Source organism: Melopsittacus undulatus, chromosome 2 (genome assembly GCF_012275295.1).
Source record: "Melopsittacus undulatus isolate bMelUnd1 chromosome 2, bMelUnd1.mat.Z, whole genome shotgun sequence".
Classification (NCBI taxonomy): Eukaryota; Metazoa; Chordata; class Aves; order Psittaciformes; family Psittaculidae; genus Melopsittacus; species Melopsittacus undulatus.
In genome coordinates this window covers 52949963-52973369 of record NC_047528.1, presented here as the reverse complement: position 1 = coordinate 52973369, position 23407 = coordinate 52949963, and the positions used below count along the sequence as shown (strand labels likewise).

At 35.7% G+C, this 23407-nt stretch overlaps 1 protein-coding gene across 3 annotated transcripts in view; it reads left to right on the top strand.

The window, feature by feature from the left end:
* The window catches only part of DOCK9 (dedicator of cytokinesis 9), a 116740-nt gene that overhangs the window by 68037 nt on the left and 25296 nt on the right, over nt 1–23407 (top strand). For all 3 annotated transcript variants that reach the window (XM_034060108.1, XM_034060107.1, XM_034060106.1), the window contains exons 24-37: nt 1503–1618; nt 1751–1820; nt 1920–2045; nt 2168–2239; nt 7398–7544; nt 8216–8299; nt 8928–9039; nt 12273–12451; nt 13170–13286; nt 14084–14204; nt 15061–15194; nt 18176–18290; nt 19838–19904; nt 21981–22028. In XM_034060108.1, the coding sequence (XP_033915999.1) occupies nt 1503–1618; nt 1751–1820; nt 1920–2045; nt 2168–2239; nt 7398–7544; nt 8216–8299; nt 8928–9039; nt 12273–12451; nt 13170–13286; nt 14084–14204; nt 15061–15194; nt 18176–18290; nt 19838–19904; nt 21981–22028 (1508 nt within the window). The remainder of the gene's footprint in view (nt 1–1502; nt 1619–1750; nt 1821–1919; nt 2046–2167; nt 2240–7397; nt 7545–8215; nt 8300–8927; nt 9040–12272; nt 12452–13169; nt 13287–14083; nt 14205–15060; nt 15195–18175; nt 18291–19837; nt 19905–21980; nt 22029–23407) is intronic.

The following is a 23407-nucleotide window of genomic DNA, read 5'->3' as shown; positions in this document are numbered from 1 at the left end:
CCAAATACTTTTTACTACCCCTGTGTTGAGAGGTTGCCTTCTGTGTGTCAACTTGTACCTACCTGTGCCAGATTTGGCAGCCTGGGTGCTAAATGCTCCTTAAAGATCAATTGTTTTAGCTCACTGACGACAGTTTGCTGCAGGTAATGTTTATGATACAATACCACATTTAAATACTTAGGATTTAATTTTTTTCACAAAGTCAGTGTGTTACTGGCAGAGTAACTTGGGTTGCTGAACCTGACAAGTGTTCTCCCATTCTCTCTTCTTTCTGCTCTTGCTCTTCCTAACAAGATTTTGTGAAAGCACCATCTGACACTTCTAATTAAAGGTTTTCTGAGACTCAACTGATTATGCTCTCCTTCATGTTTCATGAGTCCAAACATCACTTAGCATCTCATAAGTTGAGGAATCTGCTTGTAGTTACTTCCATTGCTGCCTGAGAGATCAAAGGGCACAGGTACTTCTGGCAGTCTGAGTGTAATTGAATAGTCAAAGGCATCAGAAGTTGGGTCACAAGTCCACTTCAGAGTCCTACTTCAAACAGCACCTTTATCAAAAAATGTTAGCATCCTGGAAAGAAGTGTGAGCTGAAGTTCCACTTGCATGTTTACCCAATGCTCTGATATTCAAGACTTATAGCAAAGATGCTGTAGGTTATGACTGATGTTTCCAAGAAGAATCACAGATCATGTAGGAAGAAAGACTAGAGTTCTGAATAGTGTGCATGTGCATACAGGCAAATATTTAAGAACAAGACAGCTACCTATCACTAAATAGAAATGTTTGAAATTTGTTGTCTGTTGCATGTTCAGCAAATATACACTTTTTTTGTCCAACTTACTCTAGCTCCAGGGGATTTTATGACATAAACCAATGTAGGATGAGATGCCATACACTGCCTTTTATGTCAAGGTGGTTATGTCTGTAAAATCTTTTGCATGTAGTGGAATGCAAAGGCATTTCATGAAGAAGTTGAGTGGTTAGTAATACGCTGTCTCCAATTTCCATTGTTAGGTAGTTAGGGATTTTAGTTCATTCTGGTTTTTAACATTTTAGTTTGTTGTTTTGCAGTAACTACTGTAACTCGTATTGCGCTTATCAGATGTAATCAACCTGTATGTTTTTGTGGACCTTCTGTTTGCTAAATGCCTGCATCGGTGGAGAAAATAGCGAACTATACCAGTGTCAGTGTCTGGTTGCTGTGGTGTACACATTACCTAGAATACATTTCAATGGAAAAGTACAAATAACTACTTCTAAAATGCTTTGAATAAAACTTAATTTTTATCCCTAATTTACCTGAATGTAGAAAATGTTTACCAAATATTTATGTTGGAAACTATTCTCAGTTGCTTCCTGTGCAGTGTTTCTTTGGGTAGCAGTGTGAGCAGTGTGTAAGTCTTTTTGGAAAAAGACTTGCCCTAAATTTTATCATTGCAGAGCTTATGATTTAAATGCCATTGTTTTAAGGGACTAACAGTATTACTGCTTTCTTTTAGAGCCTTCATGCTATGGAAGGCCATGTGATGATAGCTTTCCTGCCAACTGTTCTAAACCAGTTGTTTCGAGTTCTTACTAGAGCAACTCAAGAGGAAGTTGCAGTCAATGTGACAAGGTAAAGAATTTTAAGTGCTTTGTAGAGTTAAGTGGTGACTGGGTTATCACATAAATCTGTAACAGAGTAATGTTTTTGCTATTGCTATCATAGCTTTTTTGTAGGCTTATTTGGTTTCTGACTTCTGTTTAGGGTCATTATCCATATTGTTGCTCAGTGTCATGAAGAAGGCTTGGATAGCTACTTGAGATCTTATGTCAAGGTAGGTAAAAGTAATTTAAATGTTTTCTTTTTCTATTTCTCTAAATAGAGTAAATTTAGTTGCATCTGTTTAATTTCATTTCTGGTTTTCCTCCCTAAGTATGGTTATAAAGCTGAACCCTATGTTGCTTCTGAACATAAGACAGTACATGAAGAACTGACAAAGTCCATGACAACAATTTTAAAGCCATCTGCTGACTTTCTTACAAGCAACAAGCTACTTAAGGTATATATTGAGCCATACTTTTTACTTTATGCTCTTACCTGGTCATAACTGAAGAATAACTGCATTGAAATAGTAGTTGAATGCATGTGGTGATTTTACAGAATGTTTTCTTTCCTCTGCAGTATTCATGGTTTTTCTTTGAAGTTCTGATAAAATCAATGGCTCAGCATTTGATAGAAAACTCTAAAGTGAAGGTATGTCAACTTTTGCAAAAAACTGTTATTCTAAACAAAATTTGTGCAGTCTCTGCTTTCTCTAATCACATATTTTTATTGCATATTAGAAAAAAAATTTCTTTATATGCATGATTATGATTTATATGTAATAACTTGATTTGTAAGAAAGGAGAGGAAAGAGCAAAGCAGTAGGAGAAATCAATTGAAATAGTAGATAGGAAAACTAGAGGGCTAGATTAAACATTAGTGTAAAAGGTTAGAATCCCCTTAAAACACATACAGCAGAGCCGTCTGTGTAAATCTGCAGATTCTAGTGAGATCTCTTAACAGTACAGTGAGGCTGGAAGCAATAGATAACACTGTGGACTTTGATGTAAGCATTACCCAGAAATATGTGGGCTTTTTCCTGAGCAGCACAACAGCTGTGATATAAAATAACTCTGAGAACAGTGAATTGCACTTTGTAGAAATGGGAGGAATTCTAATTAATTAATTCTAAACAATCAGAATTGAATAAGGAAAAAAAATCTGTTACACAGCTATTTTTCCCGTTCCTCTGGAATGCAGGAGAAGCTCAGTTAGTCAGGCTCCTCATTTAGTACCAAAATCAGTTGTGTATTTTAAGCTGAACCTCCCCCCACCTCAGTCTGCCCAGCTGTGTTCTATTCTGACTTTGTTTTCTGTGAGCAGCTAAAATAAGCAAAGAATGTCTGACTCCATCCTGTTATTTTGCATTTGAAGAGGGGAGCTCCAAGGGCAGGTGGGAGGGGTGCTCCTGATGGGAACTTTTGAGGGGTACTCTTGAGGGGCAGGAATGAGGGGAGCTCCTGAGGGGTAGGTGTGTGGGGTGCGCCTGAGGGGCTGGTGTGAGAGAGGCTGGTGTCAGGGGCACTCAGGAGCTCAAGAAGGGCAGGTGTGAGGGGTGCTGGTGAGTGGAGATTTTGAGGGGCAGGTGTCAGGGGTGCTCATGAGGGGCTGGTGTGAGGAGCAGGTATGAGGGGCACTTGTGAGGGGCAGGTGTGAAAGGTGCTCAGGAGGGTCTGGTGTGAGAGGGGCAGGTGCCAGGGGCACTCGTGAGGGGAGCTTGAGGGGTCTGGTGTGAATGGAGCTTGGGAGGAGCAGGTGTGAGGGGAGCTCACGAGTGGCAGGTGTGAGGGGAGAGGAGGGATGGCCATGAGGGTTGAGGATTGATCATGAGAGGAGAGCAGGGTGGCCATGGGCTGTGAGGGTGGCCATGAGGGGAGATCTTAAGGGGAGAGGAGGGGGTGGCTGTGAGGGGCAGAGAAAGCAGCTATACAGAGGAGGCCACTATGGGAGGTAGATGAGGGATGGCTGTGAGTGGAGATGTTGAGGGGAGATGAGGTGTGATGATTGACTCTGAGTGGAGGACATGAGGGGAAGCCATGAGAGGAGATCAGTTTGCCCTTAGCGATATGGTTTAGTGGTGGACTTGGCAGTCCTGGAGTAATGGTTGGACTCAGTGATCTTAGAGGTCTTTTCCAACCTGGTTAATTCAATGTTTCTGATTCTGTGATTCAAACTTCTGCCTGTAGCATCATGAGATGGTAGCTGTTGTGTTGATGTTTCATATAAGGAAAAGGAATTGTCTCCATTTAAATACAGAATCACAACATGGTCTGGGTGGGGAGGGATCTTAAAGATCATCTAGTCCCAATCCCCCTGCCATGGGCAGGGACATCTCTCACTAAACCATGTCACCCAAGGCTCTGTCCAACCTGGCCTTGAACACTGCCAGGGATGGAGCACTCACAACTTCCTTGGGCAACCCATTCCAGTGCCTCACCACCCTCACAGTAAAGAACTTCTACCTAGTATCTAATCTAAATCTACCATCTTTCAGTCTCAAGCAGTTCATACCATCTGTTCGAATAATTCAGGATTTTTAAACTTACATTTCCGTTACTGATATGATGTTCCTTGAGCAAAGATTTTGCACTTCTGGTCACTCTAGGAACAGAGTATTTCTTATTTCACACCACTATTTTGGTCTTTTTATAATCAGTTAAATTATTATTGCAAACACTGAAAGAATTTCTGTTGGTTCTAGTACTTACCTGACATTTCTGGCAGTACTTTTTATTTTACAGTATTCACTTCTGTGAGAAGGATACAGTTTTTCTAATTACAGAATGTGATGCTTCTGGGCAAGGTTTTCAAAACATTGTGTATGTGAAACTTTAATAGCTTGAGGAAGGTTTCAACTGGATTTGGTAGGTGATGCTCTGAAAGACAACAACATGCTGGCTCTGTTTGGCTAAACAAAGTTTATATAATTTTTTGATTTTAACAAACAGAAGTCCTCAGAAGTTAGGAAACAGTGTATTGGTTTAAAAAAAAAACCTTCAAAGAAACCACTAACTTGCTGTCATTCAATCCCATTTCCTTAATTTAATTATTACTTCCTTTCAATAGGAATTGTATTTTTAAATTGAGATCAGAAGATGGATTAAAAAAGCACAGTAGGATATAATATTTTTAAAGCATGAATCTGTAACCAAACAAAAAGCAAATGCGACTTACTTTTCAGAATAATTCCACCAGTGTTCATGTTTTCAGTATCCTTGCCAATACAATCTACATATCTTGTTTAGTATGGCCTACTACCATTGGGGAGCATTCATATTGCTAGCTCTTAATATATATTTTTTCCTTTTTTTTATAGTTATTTCTTTCCTCTACAAGTGCTCTGCTGACTCATTTGCTCAGAGCTAATGTCTTTATTGACCCATATAATTCTAATAATAACTTAATGTTTGGAAAGCCCTAGCATATACATACAAGCAACAAGACTTTCATTTTAGGGAAAAGGAGGTTGGTAAGGGAATAATGTGTCCGTTACAGGTGCCTGAGACTGATTTTATTACCTGATGTTACAGAATTAAGGTGTGAATTGGGGTCGGCATAACCATGATTATTACTCAGGAAGACCTCCATCTCTTTATGTCTAGGTGACCTAAGTAACTATAAGGGAAGACACTTATTATTTTCTTTTTTCAGTAGTGAGAACCAGTAGCTGAATTCCAATGACCTTAGGTTTGCTGTACTTGAAAGACTAAGCAGTTCATTTTGTGATTTACTGTAGGCTATAAATTACATGCTGTGGTCTTTTGTGGTCTTCTGAGAGATTCCTAAGGGTTGTTATAAGTATGCCTGGGTTTTTCATTAAAATGCACCAAAAAATGTAGACAGGAGACAAATCAGTGTATGTTTATATTTCTGAAGATTGGTCTAGGAATTACGACCTTATTTAAGTGGCATTGTGCATCCACTTATTGCATCAAGTTTTGTCTATTATTTGGGGTTACATGATCATCATATAAATTTTGAAAAATTTGATCATTTTAAGTAATCTTTCCACCATACAATAATTTTTAGGTAGGTTAAAAATTTATATAATTTCATTTTAATAGCATAGTTGGAAACACACATTTTGTAGAAAGTACCAATTGGGAGTTTCAGATTAATTTTTTTTTTGGTTTTTAACAGTATCTTCAAAAGCAACTCCCAAATATGAAAAATTCTTTTAACAGGCACCTTTAGATTCTAATACTTTGCTGCATATCACCTTGAATTGCGGGGTTTTGTCATTCTTCCCTGCAATAACATGAAGTAAGGATCATAGCTAACAAACTACTAGAGTGATTTTTCGTGTTGCCTCCACATTTCATGTTAAAAAGGACACCTCCATTATTAGAACTAATCTCACTGTCATCTTACCTGTGACATGAAAGAAATATGAGGAGGGCTTACCTCTTGTTTGCATGTATCCTTGTTCCTGATCATTGCTTCTTGGTTTACAAGCCCTTTTAATATCAAATAAAGTGTTTTGCTAGCTTTTTTCTGTCTAACTGGGTGAAGTAGTAAATGGAACACGCATTCAAGCATTTGCTACTGAGGATATGTGATTAAAAGATGATTTTCTGGGTGCAGCAAAATTATTTCTATAGCAAGAATTCTGCAATATTTTAAAAAGTATTTAATTACTGTCCAACAAAGACTTAAGTTACACAAATATGACAGGACAGTGGCTGGCATACCCACCAACAGAATTTTTAATTTTTAATTGTTCTGTCATTAATGGCATACTAATGAATGTGTTGATATCTATACAGGCATCTTTTTCAGTCTTAATATCTATTTTTGAAAAATAGAGCTAGAGATTTTGGAGCACAGTTCAAACACAAAGCAAATGATGTAATCATAGATTTATGCAAAGTCTTGACAATGACTTGTTATGCCTAGGAATATTGAATTCAATACTGTTCAAAGAATTATTAAGTAACAAAGTATTCAGAAAACTTGGATGTTTTGATTTTCAGTTTTTGGAAAGGAAAGACATAGTGACTGTACAGTTGAAACAGTTCTTGTCAGTATCAAGTTCTTGAGCTTCATATCACCTGTCATTAAGTCCCTTCAGACAAAAACCAGAATCTTTACTAAAGATTGTAAGATACAGATGAATACAAGAGGCTCTGCAGTGCCAAAAAGCTGAAGATAATATAGATGATGAGTGGAAAGGAAAAATTGTGAATCTTCTAAGCCAACTGGCAAACTACCAAAAAGCAAGGGAAAACAGTTTTAATTGTGGAAAATTAAAACCATAGAGAGTAAGATTCTGAACCTTGGGGCTTGGGGTGGTATTTTTTATTGATTTTTTGTTTGGTTGGTTTTGTTGTTTTTTTTTTTTTGTAAAGACAGAATATAGAGTCTGATAATGCAGTTACTATATGTGAACTAGATGGTATCTGTTTTGGAAAGGAAAATAGGCAGTATGGAAGGATTCCCTTTTATTCATAGCTTCTGTCATCAAGTTTTACTGCAGTTTAGAAAAATATTAATGCATTACATTTAGCTTTTATACATGTGTTTTTGTATAGTATTCAAAGGCTGCTTTGGTTGAATTTTAGTTACAGATGTCAGTGCATGTAGTAATACTGTCTTCTAACCCAATGCTCTTTTTCCCCCTTCAGTCTAGAAAGTTTAGGAAAATCTTGTATTTAAAGGAAATGTTACTTTAAATGACAAATGAGAAAAACTGAAAACTTCTTTTCTCCCCTCTCCCTGTCAGGATATCTGTGTCTAATCTAAATGAATTTTTCTGATCTATTTTAGTGTTATAAACCATATTAAATATTGTATCTGAATTTGTTTCTAGCTGTTGCGAAACCAGAGATTTTCAGCTTCCTTTCACCATGCAGTTGAAACAGTTGTTAATATGCTGATGCCACACATCACTCAGAAGTACAGAGACAATCCAGAGGCTTCAAAGAATGCAAACCATAGCCTTGCTACCTTTATAAAAGTAGGTACACAAGCAACTTAGTCTCTCTGGTTACTTTCTTCAATAATACTGCTTCTTCATGGATTTTAAAGAATCTTAAACCTAACTCTCATAAAACTGAATACACATAATTCTTTCTAAATATAATTCTATGTCCAAGTTAAAATGCACGGAATTATAATTTTCATCATCAAGAAGACCATTGCTCAGAAGTTTGGTAGTTTTAAAAATGAACTTATATTTTATCATAAATTGTATTTTGGGGTATTTTTCTTTAGAATTATCATCTAGGTTATCTTCTCAAGTAGTGTTTTATTTGCATGTACTTTATATAGACAGACTTACGGCGTCTTTCCTTTTTAAGCCAGTAAGATCCAGTAGGGAGAAAAAAGGATTTGAAATATTTTAAGAAACTGCTAGTGGCATGTCATTTTTGTTTCTGTCAAGATAGAGGCATTTTCATGAAAATGCTTTTCATTTGTAATTTGTTTACATTCTGCAGTCTTAAGGGAAAATTTTGTATTTGTATATGTATAAATTTATTTAGCTTCCTTGTTTTATTGTTTTTTATATTCAAACTGAAATACCAATAATGTGTTTAGAAGATAAGCTTATTGAATAAAAAAATATTATTACTGAGCACTGCAACAGTACTAAATCGATTGTATCTTGGTTTTGTTTGTTTTTCTCAGAGGTGTTTTACTTTTATGGATAGAGGCTTTGTTTTCAAGCAGATCAATAACTACATCAGCTGCTTTGCCCCTGGAGATCCAAAGGTACTTAGTGTTTTTAAACAAACTATTTTTAGGAGTTGCCTCTTGATGCATGCAGATAGAGTACTGCATTAAGTCTTCAGACTTCTTCCCACTTACGTTAGAAATCCCGGTACTGTGCCTAGAGTGTGGGGTTTTTCCATCAAATCACATTTCATATTTTGGTTTTCATCTTCAGATGCAACTTTACCACCCCAGACTCTGTGTACTGTGAAAGGGGGGAGGGTGTGCAACACTAAGCAGAAATTTTAAACATGAATGTAAGAAAGCAGATATCAACTCTTCCAACTTTAGCCTAAGTTTCTGTATATTTACTGTAGTGGTGAAAGCATGTACCAGGTATTCAAAGACTTTCTTGTGTGCGTTCAAACTTTTCTATCAACAATACATAACATCCTAGTAAACTTAAATAACTTCAGACAATGGGAATAGTAAATAGAACTATATTGAGTTGTCAAGTATGAACTGTGCTGGAATTATTTTATACTGACATGTCGAACTTTGAGAGTTCTATATCCCTCATACTGCAAGGCTGAGGGAAATCACCCTTTTGTATTAAAAAGCTGTTTTTAATGTGTTATTCCAATCACTGTATAAGATATTGAAATTATACCTTAAATTCTTTTTGCAGACTCTTTTCGAATTCAAATTTGAATTTCTCCGTGTAGTCTGTAATCATGAGCACTATATACCTTTGAATTTACCAATGCCATTTGGAAAAGGCAGAGTTCAGAGATACCAAGGTAAATTCTTCTGGAGTATTAATATGGTACATTTCTTAATTGTCACCTTTTTATTATTATATTTGTAGACAGTGTAACTTGAGGTCTGTGAGATGCTGGAAACCTTGAAATTGTTAAATTGAAACCTAAAGTTGTAAACGTTTCATTTAAACTTAAAGGAATAGTTTAGGTAGCAGAGTAATCTAGCCAAAGCATCTAGTCATTGAAAGATATGTTGAACTACATCCTTGACTCCGCCTCCCTTTTCTGCAATGATTGTTTGTTTTTTTTCATGAGTTAGCTTTTAATTCACTAGCTCCAGAAGCCTGTAACACTCCCATAGATGTGCAGCATGAGGTTTGGTGTAGTTTTTACTTCTTCTTTCATATACCTATTCAAATGAAAAGGGACTTCAGGAGGTCTGTAGTGCAACCTCCTGCTCAGGTCACATTGGGCCCTTCCTTCTCCAGCTGGAACAAGCTCAGTTCCCTCAGTTTCTTCTGATAGGACATGTGCTCCAATCCTGTAACTACCTTGGTGGTCCTTTGCTGAGCTCCTTCAATACAGGTTAGTCAAGCATGGGTTACCCTGGGCAAATCTATCCTGGCTGTTCGTGGTCATACTCTTCCTCTTGTTGAAAAATGGCTTCCAAGAGGACTTGCTCCAAGGACCAAAGTAATGTCTGTAGTTCCCTGAATTCTTCTTGCACTTTTTTTAAGATACATGCAATGTCCATCTTCAGTCATCACAGGGTCCCAATTATGGGATGCCCCTGATTGCTATGGCCTAACAAAGGTGAAAGTAAGTGGTCTTCCAGTGTTATCAGATAGCACTCTCAGTATCTCATCTGGTGCTGTGGATTTGCATGACTTGAGGTCTTGCAAGAGATCCCTGACCTGATCCTCATCCACTGTGGATAATTCTGTTTCTTGAAGCTGGTCACTAGACTCTTAAGGCCTGAGTCCCATATCAGTGAAGGATAAGGCAATGAAGGTATGCAGCACTTCAGCCTTATCTAAGTCCACTCTTTTACCACAGTCCACCATCTTACCACAGTCTTCATTCAGTAAATATCCCATGTTTTTCTTGTTCAGCCTTTTAATGCTAATGTAATGGTAGAAGCTGTTCTTGTTTCTTTTGATGTCCATTATAAGTTTCATCTATAGCTGAGCTTTGGCTTTTCTGACACTATCCCTGCATAGGATGACACTTTTATACTTGGTCAATGCTTCTGTGTTCCTCCTGTTGCTTGTTCTTGCTTCCACTTCATTTTTTTTATTTTATTCTTTTTTTCCCCCACTGGATCTCAGTCAGGAATGCCCTCTTCAGCTCAGCTGGGCTCCTGGTACCTCTAGCTTTGTGCCAAAACAGATAGTATATTAACTATTGCATTTGTGTCTGGGAAGACCTTAATTTCTTCCAGGCATTGAACTATAGCAGACATCACTGAGCAAAGATGAGGAAAGTGCTTTTAGAGGTGCAGGTAATGTGCCTAACATTTTTAGTATCGTAGATTGTTATTTTTTTCTGAAATATTTATTCCATAGACTGCTGGCTTAGTGAAGTTGAGTAGAACTAATTAATGCTTTCATCATGGTGGTAGAACAAGACTTGGGACTAAGAGCTGGACAGCTGCATAGAACTTATTTCCGTCTGTCTTTTTCAGCCTTTAGGAGTGTCTTTAATAACTGTGGCATTAAGTGTCTTTGATTCACTGCATGAATATTTCTGTAGAAAAGGAACTATGAGTTCAAAAGAGCAAAACTAGAGAAAATACTGTTTCTGATTACAAAATAAAGAACAGTTTAAAATATTGCTCCCTGGTGATCTAGGAGTTCAGCCAGAAAAGGAAACCTTTATCAGGAGTGTTTCTTGCTCTGTTTTGCTGTCTCAGGCAGAAGAGATCTTGGATCAAGTGGTTGGCTCTTAAGTGCATCCTGTAGAATGTCTGTGCTGTCTTATCTATTTTTCTTTCTGACTTAATAGATTCCCTTGCTGCAAGAGTTCTTTGAAAAATGAAAGTGCTTTGAGGTTAACATCTGTTTTTTGATTAGTGTATTAGACAGTGACATTGAATGAGAAACTCTTGAATACCTCCTCAGCTGAAATTTAAAACTCCTGTGCATTCTAATAAATAGGGCCTTCAAGCTGAAGTTGCTCTTAAGCTGTCATATATCCAGTACATAAATGAGCTGTATTATGTTATTACACAAAAAAAGACTTCTAAAGGGGAGCATTTTGACTTTGTTGTGTCAAATGTGCTGGGGTTTTGTGCGTGTCTACGTCATATGTAAATACTGTATGGGACTTAGTAAAGATTTACAGTTAATTACAGTTAAAAATACTTTATAAAATAAAATCATATTGCAGTGGTTTAAACACAAATGTTAAAATATTCTTTGATTACAATTCTATTGCAGTTAATGCTGAATATATAAATATTTCTGCAAAATACAGTATTGTTTAATTGTAGCAAAGTTGCTGATATATTATAATGCAGGTCAAATTTGCATAGATTCATATAAGTTATCTTGTTTAAATATTAATGTGTACTTTTGTGTTCTCATACATTGAGAAGAAATGGCTTTATTTGGACACCTGTGTTGCAAATGCAGTTGCTTTGTTACACTTCCATACACTGCAATTTTTTGAGGGCAGTTTTCTTAGAGAATATCAATCAACAAAGATCATAGCTTTATAGTCTATATTCACAACAGATACATGTGTAAGATAACCAGAAAGGAACCTAAAACTGCAGTACAGAATCTAAAACTTCTTAATCCATGTTTCACTTGCAGTCCTTCAAATTTATGAACCCGGGACTGAACCACAGACTGAAATTTCAGTTTTATTTCCATCATACAACTAAATTCCTGAAAGATGGAAAGTGCAAAACCTTTATTCACTGAGTGTGTTTTCAGTGCCTGAATATAGATATAAAATTTCAATTTGGAGCTATAAAGATGCTGGTCCAGGTAAATTTAAACGCAACACTTTTGAGTACTGGACAGTGTTTAAAATATTTTTTAATACTTTTTTTTAATTTTCCCCAGTGTCTTTTGATTGAATGTACATACATCATCGTCTGTTTAGTAAATGCATCATTAGAGTGAATTGGGCTAGGGGTATATGAATAACTGTGATTACATATTATTGTCAGTAATATTGGAAACATTTTACTTCAGCCTTAAGTTAACTGATAAATTGATTTAAATAATACCATTCCTTACATTGAACTTGTACTTTACTTCCAGACCTTCACCTGGACTATTCACTAACCGATGAGTTCTGTAAAAATCACTTCTTAGTGGGACTGCTTCTAAGGGAGGTGGGCAATGCATTACAAGAGTTCAGAGACGTGCGGCAGATTGCTATTAGTGTGCTCAAGAATTTGATGATAAAACATTCTTTTGATGATAGATATGCCTCCAGGGTAAGTGGATTGCTGTGCTATTTCTGTGCAGACTGTGATGAAAGTAAATATGAAAATTGTATCAAAATCAGTTTGCAAATCACATGTTTTTACCAAAAGAAAGCACAAAGCACCTGTGAACATAATTGCATGTGTTTATTACATTTTAGCACAATGTAATCTAACTGCTGTTCTTAAAGTAATCAGAGTTTTACAAATTTTTTTTAGATCTTTTATTTTCATTAAACACTAGGTCTTAATATTTGGCAGCTGTCCTTTCATCATCTGTTATTCATAAAATGAGTATAACAAAGCTACAAGTCATGGTAGTAAATGTTCAGCTATTTATTTATTTATTTATTTTTATTTTCTTGGCCTTTTTTAACATGAAGCCATAAAATTTCAATGGAAGAGATCATTAATTTATCAAGCTAACTTAATATTAATTTACTTGGCTAGCCTTTACTAAAATCACATTTTTTAGCTAAAATCACATTAATTTAGAGGGTTTTTTTCTGTATTATGGTGAAACTGTTAATTTACTGACCTTTTGTATATTAGACTGAAATACAGTGATGATCACTGCTTTTGCTATTTGTGAACATATTGAATGTGGAGTCTGGTCTGGCAAATATTTATTAAATGCTTTTTTTTGTAATTTAGGATTGAATAGCTTTAAAAAAAGTCATGGGTAAAAAATAAATCTGTAATTGTTAATGAACTGTTAAACTCTATTTAGATCCACCAAGCAAGAATAGCCACTATGTATTTGCCTCTCTTTGGACTGCTCATAGAAAATGTTCAGCGGATCAATGTTAAAGATGTGTGTCCATTTCCTGTTAACCCTTCCAGCAATGTGAGTGACCATTTCTGTTTGATAGCTTGAATTATTTTCATTTTAACTTATGGACAATGCATGTATGAAGCACTGCATACTTTTGTCAAACAGAAAGTTTCATAAGCTTCAGAAATCTGTGAGCTTTTTGTCCCTGCTTTTTCTGAGCTTAAAAGCTTAGTTAACCTTTATGGTTTTGGCTGCAGTTTCTCTTGTCCAGCTAAGTTATGCCTAACATGATAATCAGCTAGTTTGGTCCTACGTACAGATTCCAGTGTCCTTACTGATTTCTGTTTAAACCTCTGAAGATTTCTGGAGAGCACTAGGGCACACGGATTGCACAGCATCATTCTAATGCCACATGCTTATACTGCTATGTGCTTTTTTGGCATCTCCGGTGCATGTGCCTCTGTTTCAGTACAAACTGTAGACCACACATGGCTGGACCCACTGCATCTTTTTGAGTGCTAAGAAGAGCAGACAAAGAAGCTGAAGAAACAGTGTATTTAAAATAAAATATATCAGTTGTTTCTGCAATCCATTCTGTATTCATTACCCATTTTTGATACAGTTTCTGTGAGAGGAGTTTTCATTAAATTGTCTGATTTTTACTCCAAAATTACGCATCCCTTGAGTATGCCTGCCAGTTTGTGTCAACAGTTACCTCTATTCTTGTAGATCCTGGTGTATTTAATAGAAATACAAATTTAAGAAAGAAATATGTAACAAATGCTGCTCTAGAAAATTAAGCATGTTATAGTCACTAAGTCCATAATGTTGGAAAACAGTAATCACATTTTCTTCTCTTTTCCAAACAGAGTGCAAAGGACGAAGCCCTTAATTTGCCAACTGCAAGTCAGCTAGTAACACCGCAAAAATCAGGGAACACATTGGATAACAATCTTCCTAAGGATCTATTTGGTGTTATCTCTGGCATTGGTAAGCACTTAAAAATAATTTAAAAAAGGAACTAATTTCCTCTTTCATTTGTTACCAGAAATAATTGTTCTGTCTCCAGTTTTGGTTGCTTTCACATATATACTTGAATATTACTGATGCTTTCATTAACAGAACCCTAATGCAATCAGCTGTTCAGTGTGGGTCAGAATTGGTGGTCTGCACGAGATCTTTCATTTGAGAATTTTTTGGTTTTGCTTTTGTATTTGAAACTAGCTATTTCCTGGAAAATGCAGCTTTTTCCCCTTTCAAAGGTGATACTTCCTGTCTTGCTGCAGAGAAATGGCAGACAAGACTAGCCTTAAGTAATATATGGCAGAAGTGTCATAATCCACAATTTTATATGTGATATTAGAGACCAGCTCTAAGTGGAGTGCTGCTGCTGCACATGTGTGGGCATCCTACTGTTTCTTGTTTTAGTGTGTTTTACTATTTCTGCTGTTTGCTGTGATTACTTGTGTCACTTACTAGTCAGAAAAAAAAAATCTTAAAAATGGGAAAGGAGATTTTTTAAAAAAAATATACATGCTTTGTCATGCAAGTGTGTATTGCTACATCTGGCTTTTACATCTGTGTGTGTGTATTTGTACAGAAGTCTGTGTGTATATATGCAGTTGGGTTTTTTTTGTCAGAGATAGGCACTAGATTAAGTGGATGAAGTGTATACATACATACTTTGCTGAAACTGTAGAATAAGTTTGTCTTCCTTAAATGAAATTAATTATTTGCCTTCTTATATGTATATGGTGGCTTTAGAAGTCCAGCTAAACAATGGTGTTACTTTTTTCAGGATATGTATTGTTTCAGATTTTTATATTGTTTGGAATTTTTGTTGTAGCTTCCCCATACACTGCATCAACGCCAAATGTTAATAGTGTGAGAAGTGCTGACTCAAGAGGCTCTCTTATAAGTACAGACTCAGGAAACAGTCTCCCAGACAGACAAAGCGACAAGAGCAATTCTCTTGACAAGGTAAAAAAAAACAAAAGAAGACAAAAAAAAAACAAGTGTATTCCTAAAACTTTTATCTTAATTCTCATAGGAGTTAATTTCCCTAATCTCCATTGGGAATGAGCTTTCTAGAGTAACTGTAAAGCAGTATTTTACATAAGTTGTTCTTTTGCAAAATTATTATAGTATGAACTCTTTTTGCATTGCATTTAAGCTGTTTTGTGGAAAAGGCAAGATTTTCAATATATAGACATAGTGAGTAGTTGGGGGTTTTGTCAGAGAAAGACACTAGATTAAGTGTATTGAGTTGCACTGGGGAAAATTGAATTCCAGTTAGGATAGCTGGTTTGGTTTCGTGGAGACCTTCACTCCATCCTTGTCTATACACGCTATGTGTAGCTTTTTTAAGATGTTGAAAGAAGAGTTGCTGTGCTTTCTCTGGGTAATTTATTTTGTGTTAGTTTAACTTTTCTAAATCATTTCATTTCAAAGCTGTTACAAATTAGGAGCTCTGGCTGCAGTAGCTATGAGGTATTCAGTCATGTCTTTCTAGAGCTTGTGTTGATACTGATCACATTTAATTTTCTTAGATCTTGTTGTGCAAGTCACAACATGTTAACTTTTTCCCCTTGACTCTGACATGCCTTCGTGTGGCAGAGAGAGAAGCTTCTCAGAAGGCACTCTGCTCATGCTATGCGCCCTAATGGAGAAGAAGAAGAAAATTCTCACCCTGCAAAGAAAAACCGTGTTACTATGGATTTTTCACTTCTGACAATTCCAGCTTTGCCAGAGAACATTTTGCATGCTGCTTTCTCTCTTCAACTACAAGAAGTATTTGGTTTTTGTGCTTGGCATAGTAAAGCTTCTGAGTGAAGTGTGTGATCAGTAGTTTTGCCACTTCTTTGCAACAGTTGAATCTCAAGCCAAATACGTACAATGTAACCATGTCAAATACCTTTAAATGACAAACCTGGAATGGCTCCTTTACATGGTTTCAGCACAAAAATTCAATCAGCTTAAGTAGCAACAGAATTTGAGTCTTGGGGTCTTTAATATAAATAGAACTAGCAAATCTTCTTTGACATTGACAGAATAAATAAAGCAATATTTTGTACATACACTGTTGCTAAATGGCAATGCTGTCATCTATTACTTAGTTGTCATGTTGTTAATTACTAATGTGTAGTGTTTTTACCAAGTAAAAGGGTTTTCAAAGGCATCATCATCCTTTGAAAATTCTACTCTGGTCTGCCAGTTTTGGCAGTACAGGATTTATGTTTTGCATGCTGTTGATATTTTCCCTGAATAATACTTAATCCTGGCTTCTTATTTGTTGCTTCTCAAACTTTCTTTCTGGTAGATCAGTTTTTGAGTGCACGTTATCTTTGAGTTTTTGCTCATTGCTTGATATCATACTGAAGAGCCATGTTTTTGTTCTAATTTTCTTTCAGAATAACCTGTAAACTATACTTGTGAAATCAAAATTGGCTGGAAGTATATCAGTTTCTATTTTAATATGTGCATACTTTATAGGTTTTTGACATAATTTTAAACTAAGTTTGGGGGTAGCTGTAGTCCTAGTTTTATCCATATATATGTTCAGTTATTTTAGAGGGAATATTATCTAGCACTCTGGACAGTATCTGAAAGACTAGGAAATGCCAATTCTGTTTCTACTCTGCCACCCATTAATTGCCTGCTCTATTTCAGTATCCATAAAGCTGTATAGTAGCACCTCCTTGTTCACCAGAGATATGTCAAAGATAACAGATTGCAAGGTCATTAGAATCTGCAATAATCAAGGCTTATATAGATGTCTGTTGTCTCCCAAATTACAGTAAATTCTTGCTAGGTTCTTGAGGTATTGGCATTTCTCATTTTGTTTGTGAAACCAAGTGCTTTTCTCCCTGGAGACTACTTTTTAATTCTGATATGAAGGATTTCTGCTAAAACTTCTATGTGTCCTTAAAATGGTCATGGAGCCAATGTGATCCAGCATTCTTGCAGAAACCAGAGTTGCATTGACTTAGCAGAAACTTGTAAAAAATATCTAGTTCATTTTCCATTTCCTTAAATGGCCTCATATTGGAAGTGAGAATCAGGCACTAAAAAGGGTGTAATATATGCTTTAATCAAACATTTATATAGTATATCTGTGAAAGCCTCAAACTGAGGATTTTGTAACACCTGACTGTGTGGAAATTACTCTTCTGCAGATAAAGATAAGTCTCTGCCTAAAGTTCAAGTTTTTTGGTTTTTTTGCTTGTTTGTGTGTTTGTTTTGTTGGTTTTTTTTTTGTGGCACGTATTTTTGAAAGATCAATTATGAGTTGTTTTTTTCTTTTTGGACAGACTTCAGTATTGATCATTGCTGATTAACTTCCCACATGTGTAGGAATTATATAAATGAATCAAGGAGAAGGATTTAAAAAAAAAAAAAACAAAACCAAACAACAAAACATTAGTTATTTTGAGTCAAGGGCAAGTTACTTATCCATAGTTAATCTTCAAGAATGCAGATTCTTACCATTCATGTATATTTGCCTTTAGGTTCTTACATCTTTAGATGGAAAGAATTTTGTAGAGGCAGGTCTGTCTCCAGTTCAACATAAAGCCGAAGAGCATATGTTTATTATATAACAGTAGCATTTATTTTTAAAATATTTCATCTAAGCAGAAGGGGCATGCCTGATCTCTACAGTGTGGGTATCTATGTATAATTAACTTGATTATTAATCATCATTAGGTGACTTTTCCTTGGGGGTGGGGAGGCAAAAGAATCATACAAAGAAGGAAATAAAAATAAACAAAGGTAAAGAGGCCTGATTTGGTATACTTCATGTGTGTAATGTGTGTTTTAGTGACCTGTCTCTACATGAAACATTTTTGTCTCCATTCTGAGATCCTTTTTCTGTTGCAGGAATTAATAAAGCAATTTAAAATGTTGTAGTTTCTTATCAGTTTAAGAACTCTTCAAACAAAATATATCTCTTTTCTTGTTAGAATCATCAGAGCAGCACTTTAGGAAGTTCTGTAGTTCGATACGACAAACTTGACCAAGCAGAGATCAAAAGTCTGCTTATGTGTTTCCTTTATATTTTAAGAAGTATGTCAGAAGGTATGTAATTCCACCTGTTTTTTTCATAATTTTGAAATCATGTGTTGGATTTATGCCTGTGATTTTAATACTCTATAAATCAGCAGAATTTTTTGGGTTTAGGTGCCATATTGTTTTGCATTTTACAAATATGTGTGATTGATCAAATTAAACTTGAATGAAACCTTGTAAGCATTAAATACTTATTATTTCTCCAGAGTGTGAGGCTATCTAAAGGACTTGTTAAGAAATTTACTATTTCTGTTTGACTGTACAGTCTAGTCTGGAAAATGGAGGTGAAGAATTGGTCATTAGAATAGTCTTGGACTAGTCCATTCCTTCCCTTCCCTGTATGACAGAGAACCAAATTATTTGATCACTGTGTCTATTTCCTTTTCTGGAATGGGGATATTAATGCTTCTTTATTCTCCTGGGATATTTGTGAGATGATCCATACTATCCTGGAGAAGGTTTATTATGATTATAGAACTCAATCATCCCTATCCATGATCAATAGTTAAAAAAGAGGGCAAATCTCTTTTGGTGAAAGCATTGAATTTTTCAGTTTGTGCTAAACATAAGTAGTTAATTTGTTTCTGTGCCTATTTTGATAATAATTTCTAAATATCAAGTTTATGTAGTACTTTAATTTATTAACCCACTTAATCAAGAATGAGAATTGAAAGATTCATTTAATATCCAGTCACACCATTACATTTTCATGTAATTACATAGAATCATAGAATAGTTAGGATTGGAAAGGACCTCAAGATCATCTAGTTCCAACCCCCCTGCCATGGGCAGGGACATCAATACTACTTCATGTATTTTAATTGCAAAGAATAATAAAACTAAAAAATATAATTTTCACTGTTTTACACTTTGGAATATATAAAATTTGGTAATAATTTCTAGGAAATCCAAGTTAAAATGTACATAGGCACAGTGGAGGTTTTTTGGTCTCAATACTCCTGGAAAAGAATAAGTGTCAAATCAACTTTACCACACACCTTTGTAATAATTTTGAATTTGTTAGCTAATTTTGAACATTTTTGGTGAAAGAAACTAGGTTTTGGCTGTGTAACTACAAGCTTTGTAAGAAATAGTAGCTCTTGAAATCTGTGCAAGTAAAGAAAATCTGAAACCTGCACTGAAAATGTATCCATAATAAAACATCGTAAATGAAAAAGAAGAAATAATAAATTCTAACTTTAAAAGATGTTGAGACCTATCTATAAAGCAAGTTATAGGACTAACACAGTATTCTGTAGTTTTACAGGTTTAGAACATTGGAGTCTCTACTGACTACACAGTTATTACTAATTGAAATATGAAATTGTATGGGAATATTATGGATTAATTAAAAGCTTTTTGTAGAAACTCATTTGGAGAATTGATATGTGCATTCGTATAATGAGCTTCAAGAAAAAAATTAAATTGTAATAATTACCTGTATCCCCCAAGCCATTTTTAGATTATCTGAATCCTCATTATCTGAAAACTAAGAACTTAAGATTTTTGTGTCCTTGCCGCCTTTGTCTTGTTTTTAATATATTTCATTTTCCTAGATGCATTGTTTACATATTGGAACAAGGCTACAAAATCTGAACTGATGGACTTTTTCACGATTACAGAGTAAGAATTTTGTTGAGCTTGTCATAAAATCACACATTTCATTATGTTTTTAAAAACATGAGTTGGGATATAAATTTGTATTATATACATTTTTATTTATTTGTTTGAAAAAATCATGCCATCTGTTTAACAGTCCTCAACTTGAGGTGCACAATTGCATGTCTCCACGATTGCATGGTAGTTTCTGGAATTAGGCTAAACAGAAGTGCTCTTGGGAAGTTTCTAAACAGTGAGTAGTGCTCAGAATATTGCTCTGCTCATAGAAGAGGAACCAACTGTCTTGTTCCCTGTCTGCATTAAAAAGCATCTGGTAATGTGAACTGGATGAAATGATATGCCTGCATATCAAAATTAGTTGAATTGCGTAACTTCACAGAACCAAAGGGATAGGAAACCGTCCTTCTAGCATTCCCCTTGTGTCCTCTGCCATTCTGTAAAGGAAAATACATGGGATGAGTCCAGTATTTGGCAGCACTCCATCCCTGTGCACAATTAACTTGTTTCTTCATGGAAATCAACTGATATGTAAGTAAAAAGTGAAGAAGGCACTGTTTGCTTAAAGTTGTGCACTACAGAAGCCCTTAATGCTTACCTTGCTTGTTTATGGAATCATAGAATAGTTAGGGTTGGAAAGGACCTTAAGATCATCTAGTTCTAATCCCCCTGCCATGGGCGGGGACACTGCACACTAAACCATGTCACCCAAGGCTCTGCCCAGCCCAGCCTCAAACACCACCAGGGATGGAGCATTCACAACTTCCTTGGGCAACCTATTCCAGTGCCTCATCAGCCTCATCACAGTAAAGCACCTCTTCCTTATATCTAATCTAAACTTCCTCTGCTAAAGTTTGAACCCTTTACCCCTTGTCCTATCACTACAGTCCCTAATGAAGAGTCCCTCCCCAGCATCCTTATAGGCCCCCTTCAGATACTGGAAGGCTGCTATGAGGTCTTCATGCAGCCTTCTCCAGGCTGAACATCCACAACTTTTTCAGCCTATCTTCATACGGGAGGTACTCCAGCCCCCTGATCATTCTCTTGGCCCTCCTGGACTTATTCCAACAGTTCCATGTCTTTTTTGTGTTGAGGACACCAGAACTGTACACAGTACTCCAAGTGAGGTCTCACAAGAGTAGAACAGAAGGGCACACTCCTTTTGATGCAGCTCAGGGTGCAGTTGGCTTTCTGGGCTGCGAGCACACACTGCCAGCTCACATTCAGTTTCTCATCAACCAACACCCCCAAGTACTTCTCTGCAGGGCTGCTATGACTTTCTTCTCTGCCCAGCCTGTAGCTGTGCCTTGGATTGCCCCGATCCAGTTGTAGAACCTTGCATTTGGCTTCATCAGGTTGGTTAAACTTCATCAGGTTGGCATTGGGCCACCTCACAAGTGTGTCAGGTTTCTGGTTTCCGTGTTTTCCGTTGTTCCCATAGTAGAAGCTCAATCAATGTGATATCAGTTGTTAATTGTGTTATGGAATGTTCTACTCAAGGTCTGTTTTAGGAATATATTGTAGATAGTATTTTAACTCATCCTTTGAGTACATCTTGCATGATATTGATTGTACCAGAGACAGAACTGAACAAGTAAATGAGCCTTCATAGTACATTCTCTAAAGCCTGAGATGTAAAGTGTACAGCATCAGTGATAAACAGTATTTTGCCATTAGATACTTATGGGCCAGATATGATTGGTTTGTGATCAAATCAGTAAAATCAAATTACTAATTATCAAAGAAGATTTACATCACAAAAGCAATATATGGAATAAAAAATAAGATTTCCATCTTGTTAATGCAGTGGATGATCTGACATTTCCTTAAACAAGAGCAGAAACAAGACTCATAAAAGCCTACCTCTTCCAATTCTGGAAGTATTTTGTCAATTCAGTTAACCTGACTGATTTCAGAAGAGCTATATTTAGTTTTTCTTGGTTTGGGGACTGGAAGAGAATTTTAAAGGTAGGAGAAAGAAAAGTTTTACAATGTAAGAGTTTATAGTTAAATAATAGTTGAATAATTCCAATGTGCATAAATGTTAAAGAAATGCTTCTCTGACTTGTGTGTTCTCTGCAGAGTATGCTTACACCAGTTCCAGTACATGGGAAAACGATACATAGCCAGGTACTGTGTGGAATTTGAATTTCACTGTCTTGTTCACTAAGAATAAAAGTGTGTACGGTATGCCTTGAATCTCTTATTACAAATACATTGCATGAGTAGAAGAGTTACTGTGAAATGATACCTAACAGTTTGAAGTAAGCAACCAGTTATTATATAACAAATCTGTATCCTGTCCGAAAGGCTGGTATGTGTTTAAGAATGATGTGTGTTGTGTATATTATCAATTACTTGAAAATCCACCCCTTAAATGCTATCTTTTACAGCTTTTTTTTCCTTGCAATAGGAAGAAATTTTATTATTTGTTTTCTTTATTCACTTGGCCATAAAACCGTGTCTGTTGAAATGTTTTAGAAACTTTATATATAGTATTTTTACTGAAAGGTGACTGGTGAACATTCCAATGATGCTGGTTTTCAGTTTGAATTTCAGAGTACCATTAGATAAGTGTATATTCCCAAGGCTGTTTAGGAGAAAATCTATGGGAGTCAGAAACATGCACTAAATTATTTGAGGATCTTTGCTTTAAGGTGGTTTTTAATGCAAAGCAGTTTTTTAAAAGAGTGAGATATAGGAACTTGCTTAGGCCTTACACTGTAGCTGCTATAATAATACTGTTATAATTAAACTTGTGAGGCTGAAATACTGGCTATCTTGAACTCAGTGAGAAAGTAATTGCTGACTTCAGGTAGTAATGCATTCTAACTAAAATGTTCACTGTTTTGTTAGTAATTTAAAAGCATTAAATAATATATACATGTTAATATGTATTAATATAATAATGCAATAATTAATAGCTCTTTGTACAAACAAGAAACTTGACTATCTCCTTCAAGATTTTTCAGGAAAAAAAATTTCTTCACTGTTCACATACCCCAAAGGAAAAATTAAAGGCCAAAATAAATCTGTCTTTCTTAAGGTTTTGATTGTAGCCTTTGTGTTTAAATGTACTTCAAACTCTGGACTTACAGGTGTCTATAATTTTCAGACTTTTTGTAAAAATTCTTCAGACTAGTTTGTAGAGCAGACTACAACACTTTCTTTTTTAGTTACTGATCACCTGGTCTGTGTACTTCATGTTACACTGAATAAAAAGCAATAGAAATCATCTGGTGTTCTGCAGAGAAATTGCATTTTCCTGGTGAATGGAGCTTTCTGGTCTTTCACATTGTCATTACAGTGAAGTGTATCACAATCAATGCATGTATTTTTAAAATACACAAATGACAGAATGAAAGGGAACAGGGAATTCTGTAATTCAAGCACTGGTTTTCATTTTTCATCAGCTCTGGTGGTGGTACTCAATAGGAAGTTAGCCTGTACTGATTGCTAACACAGATCACTTTTCTGTTTTCTTCACTTGGTTGCTGCAAGTTTAACAA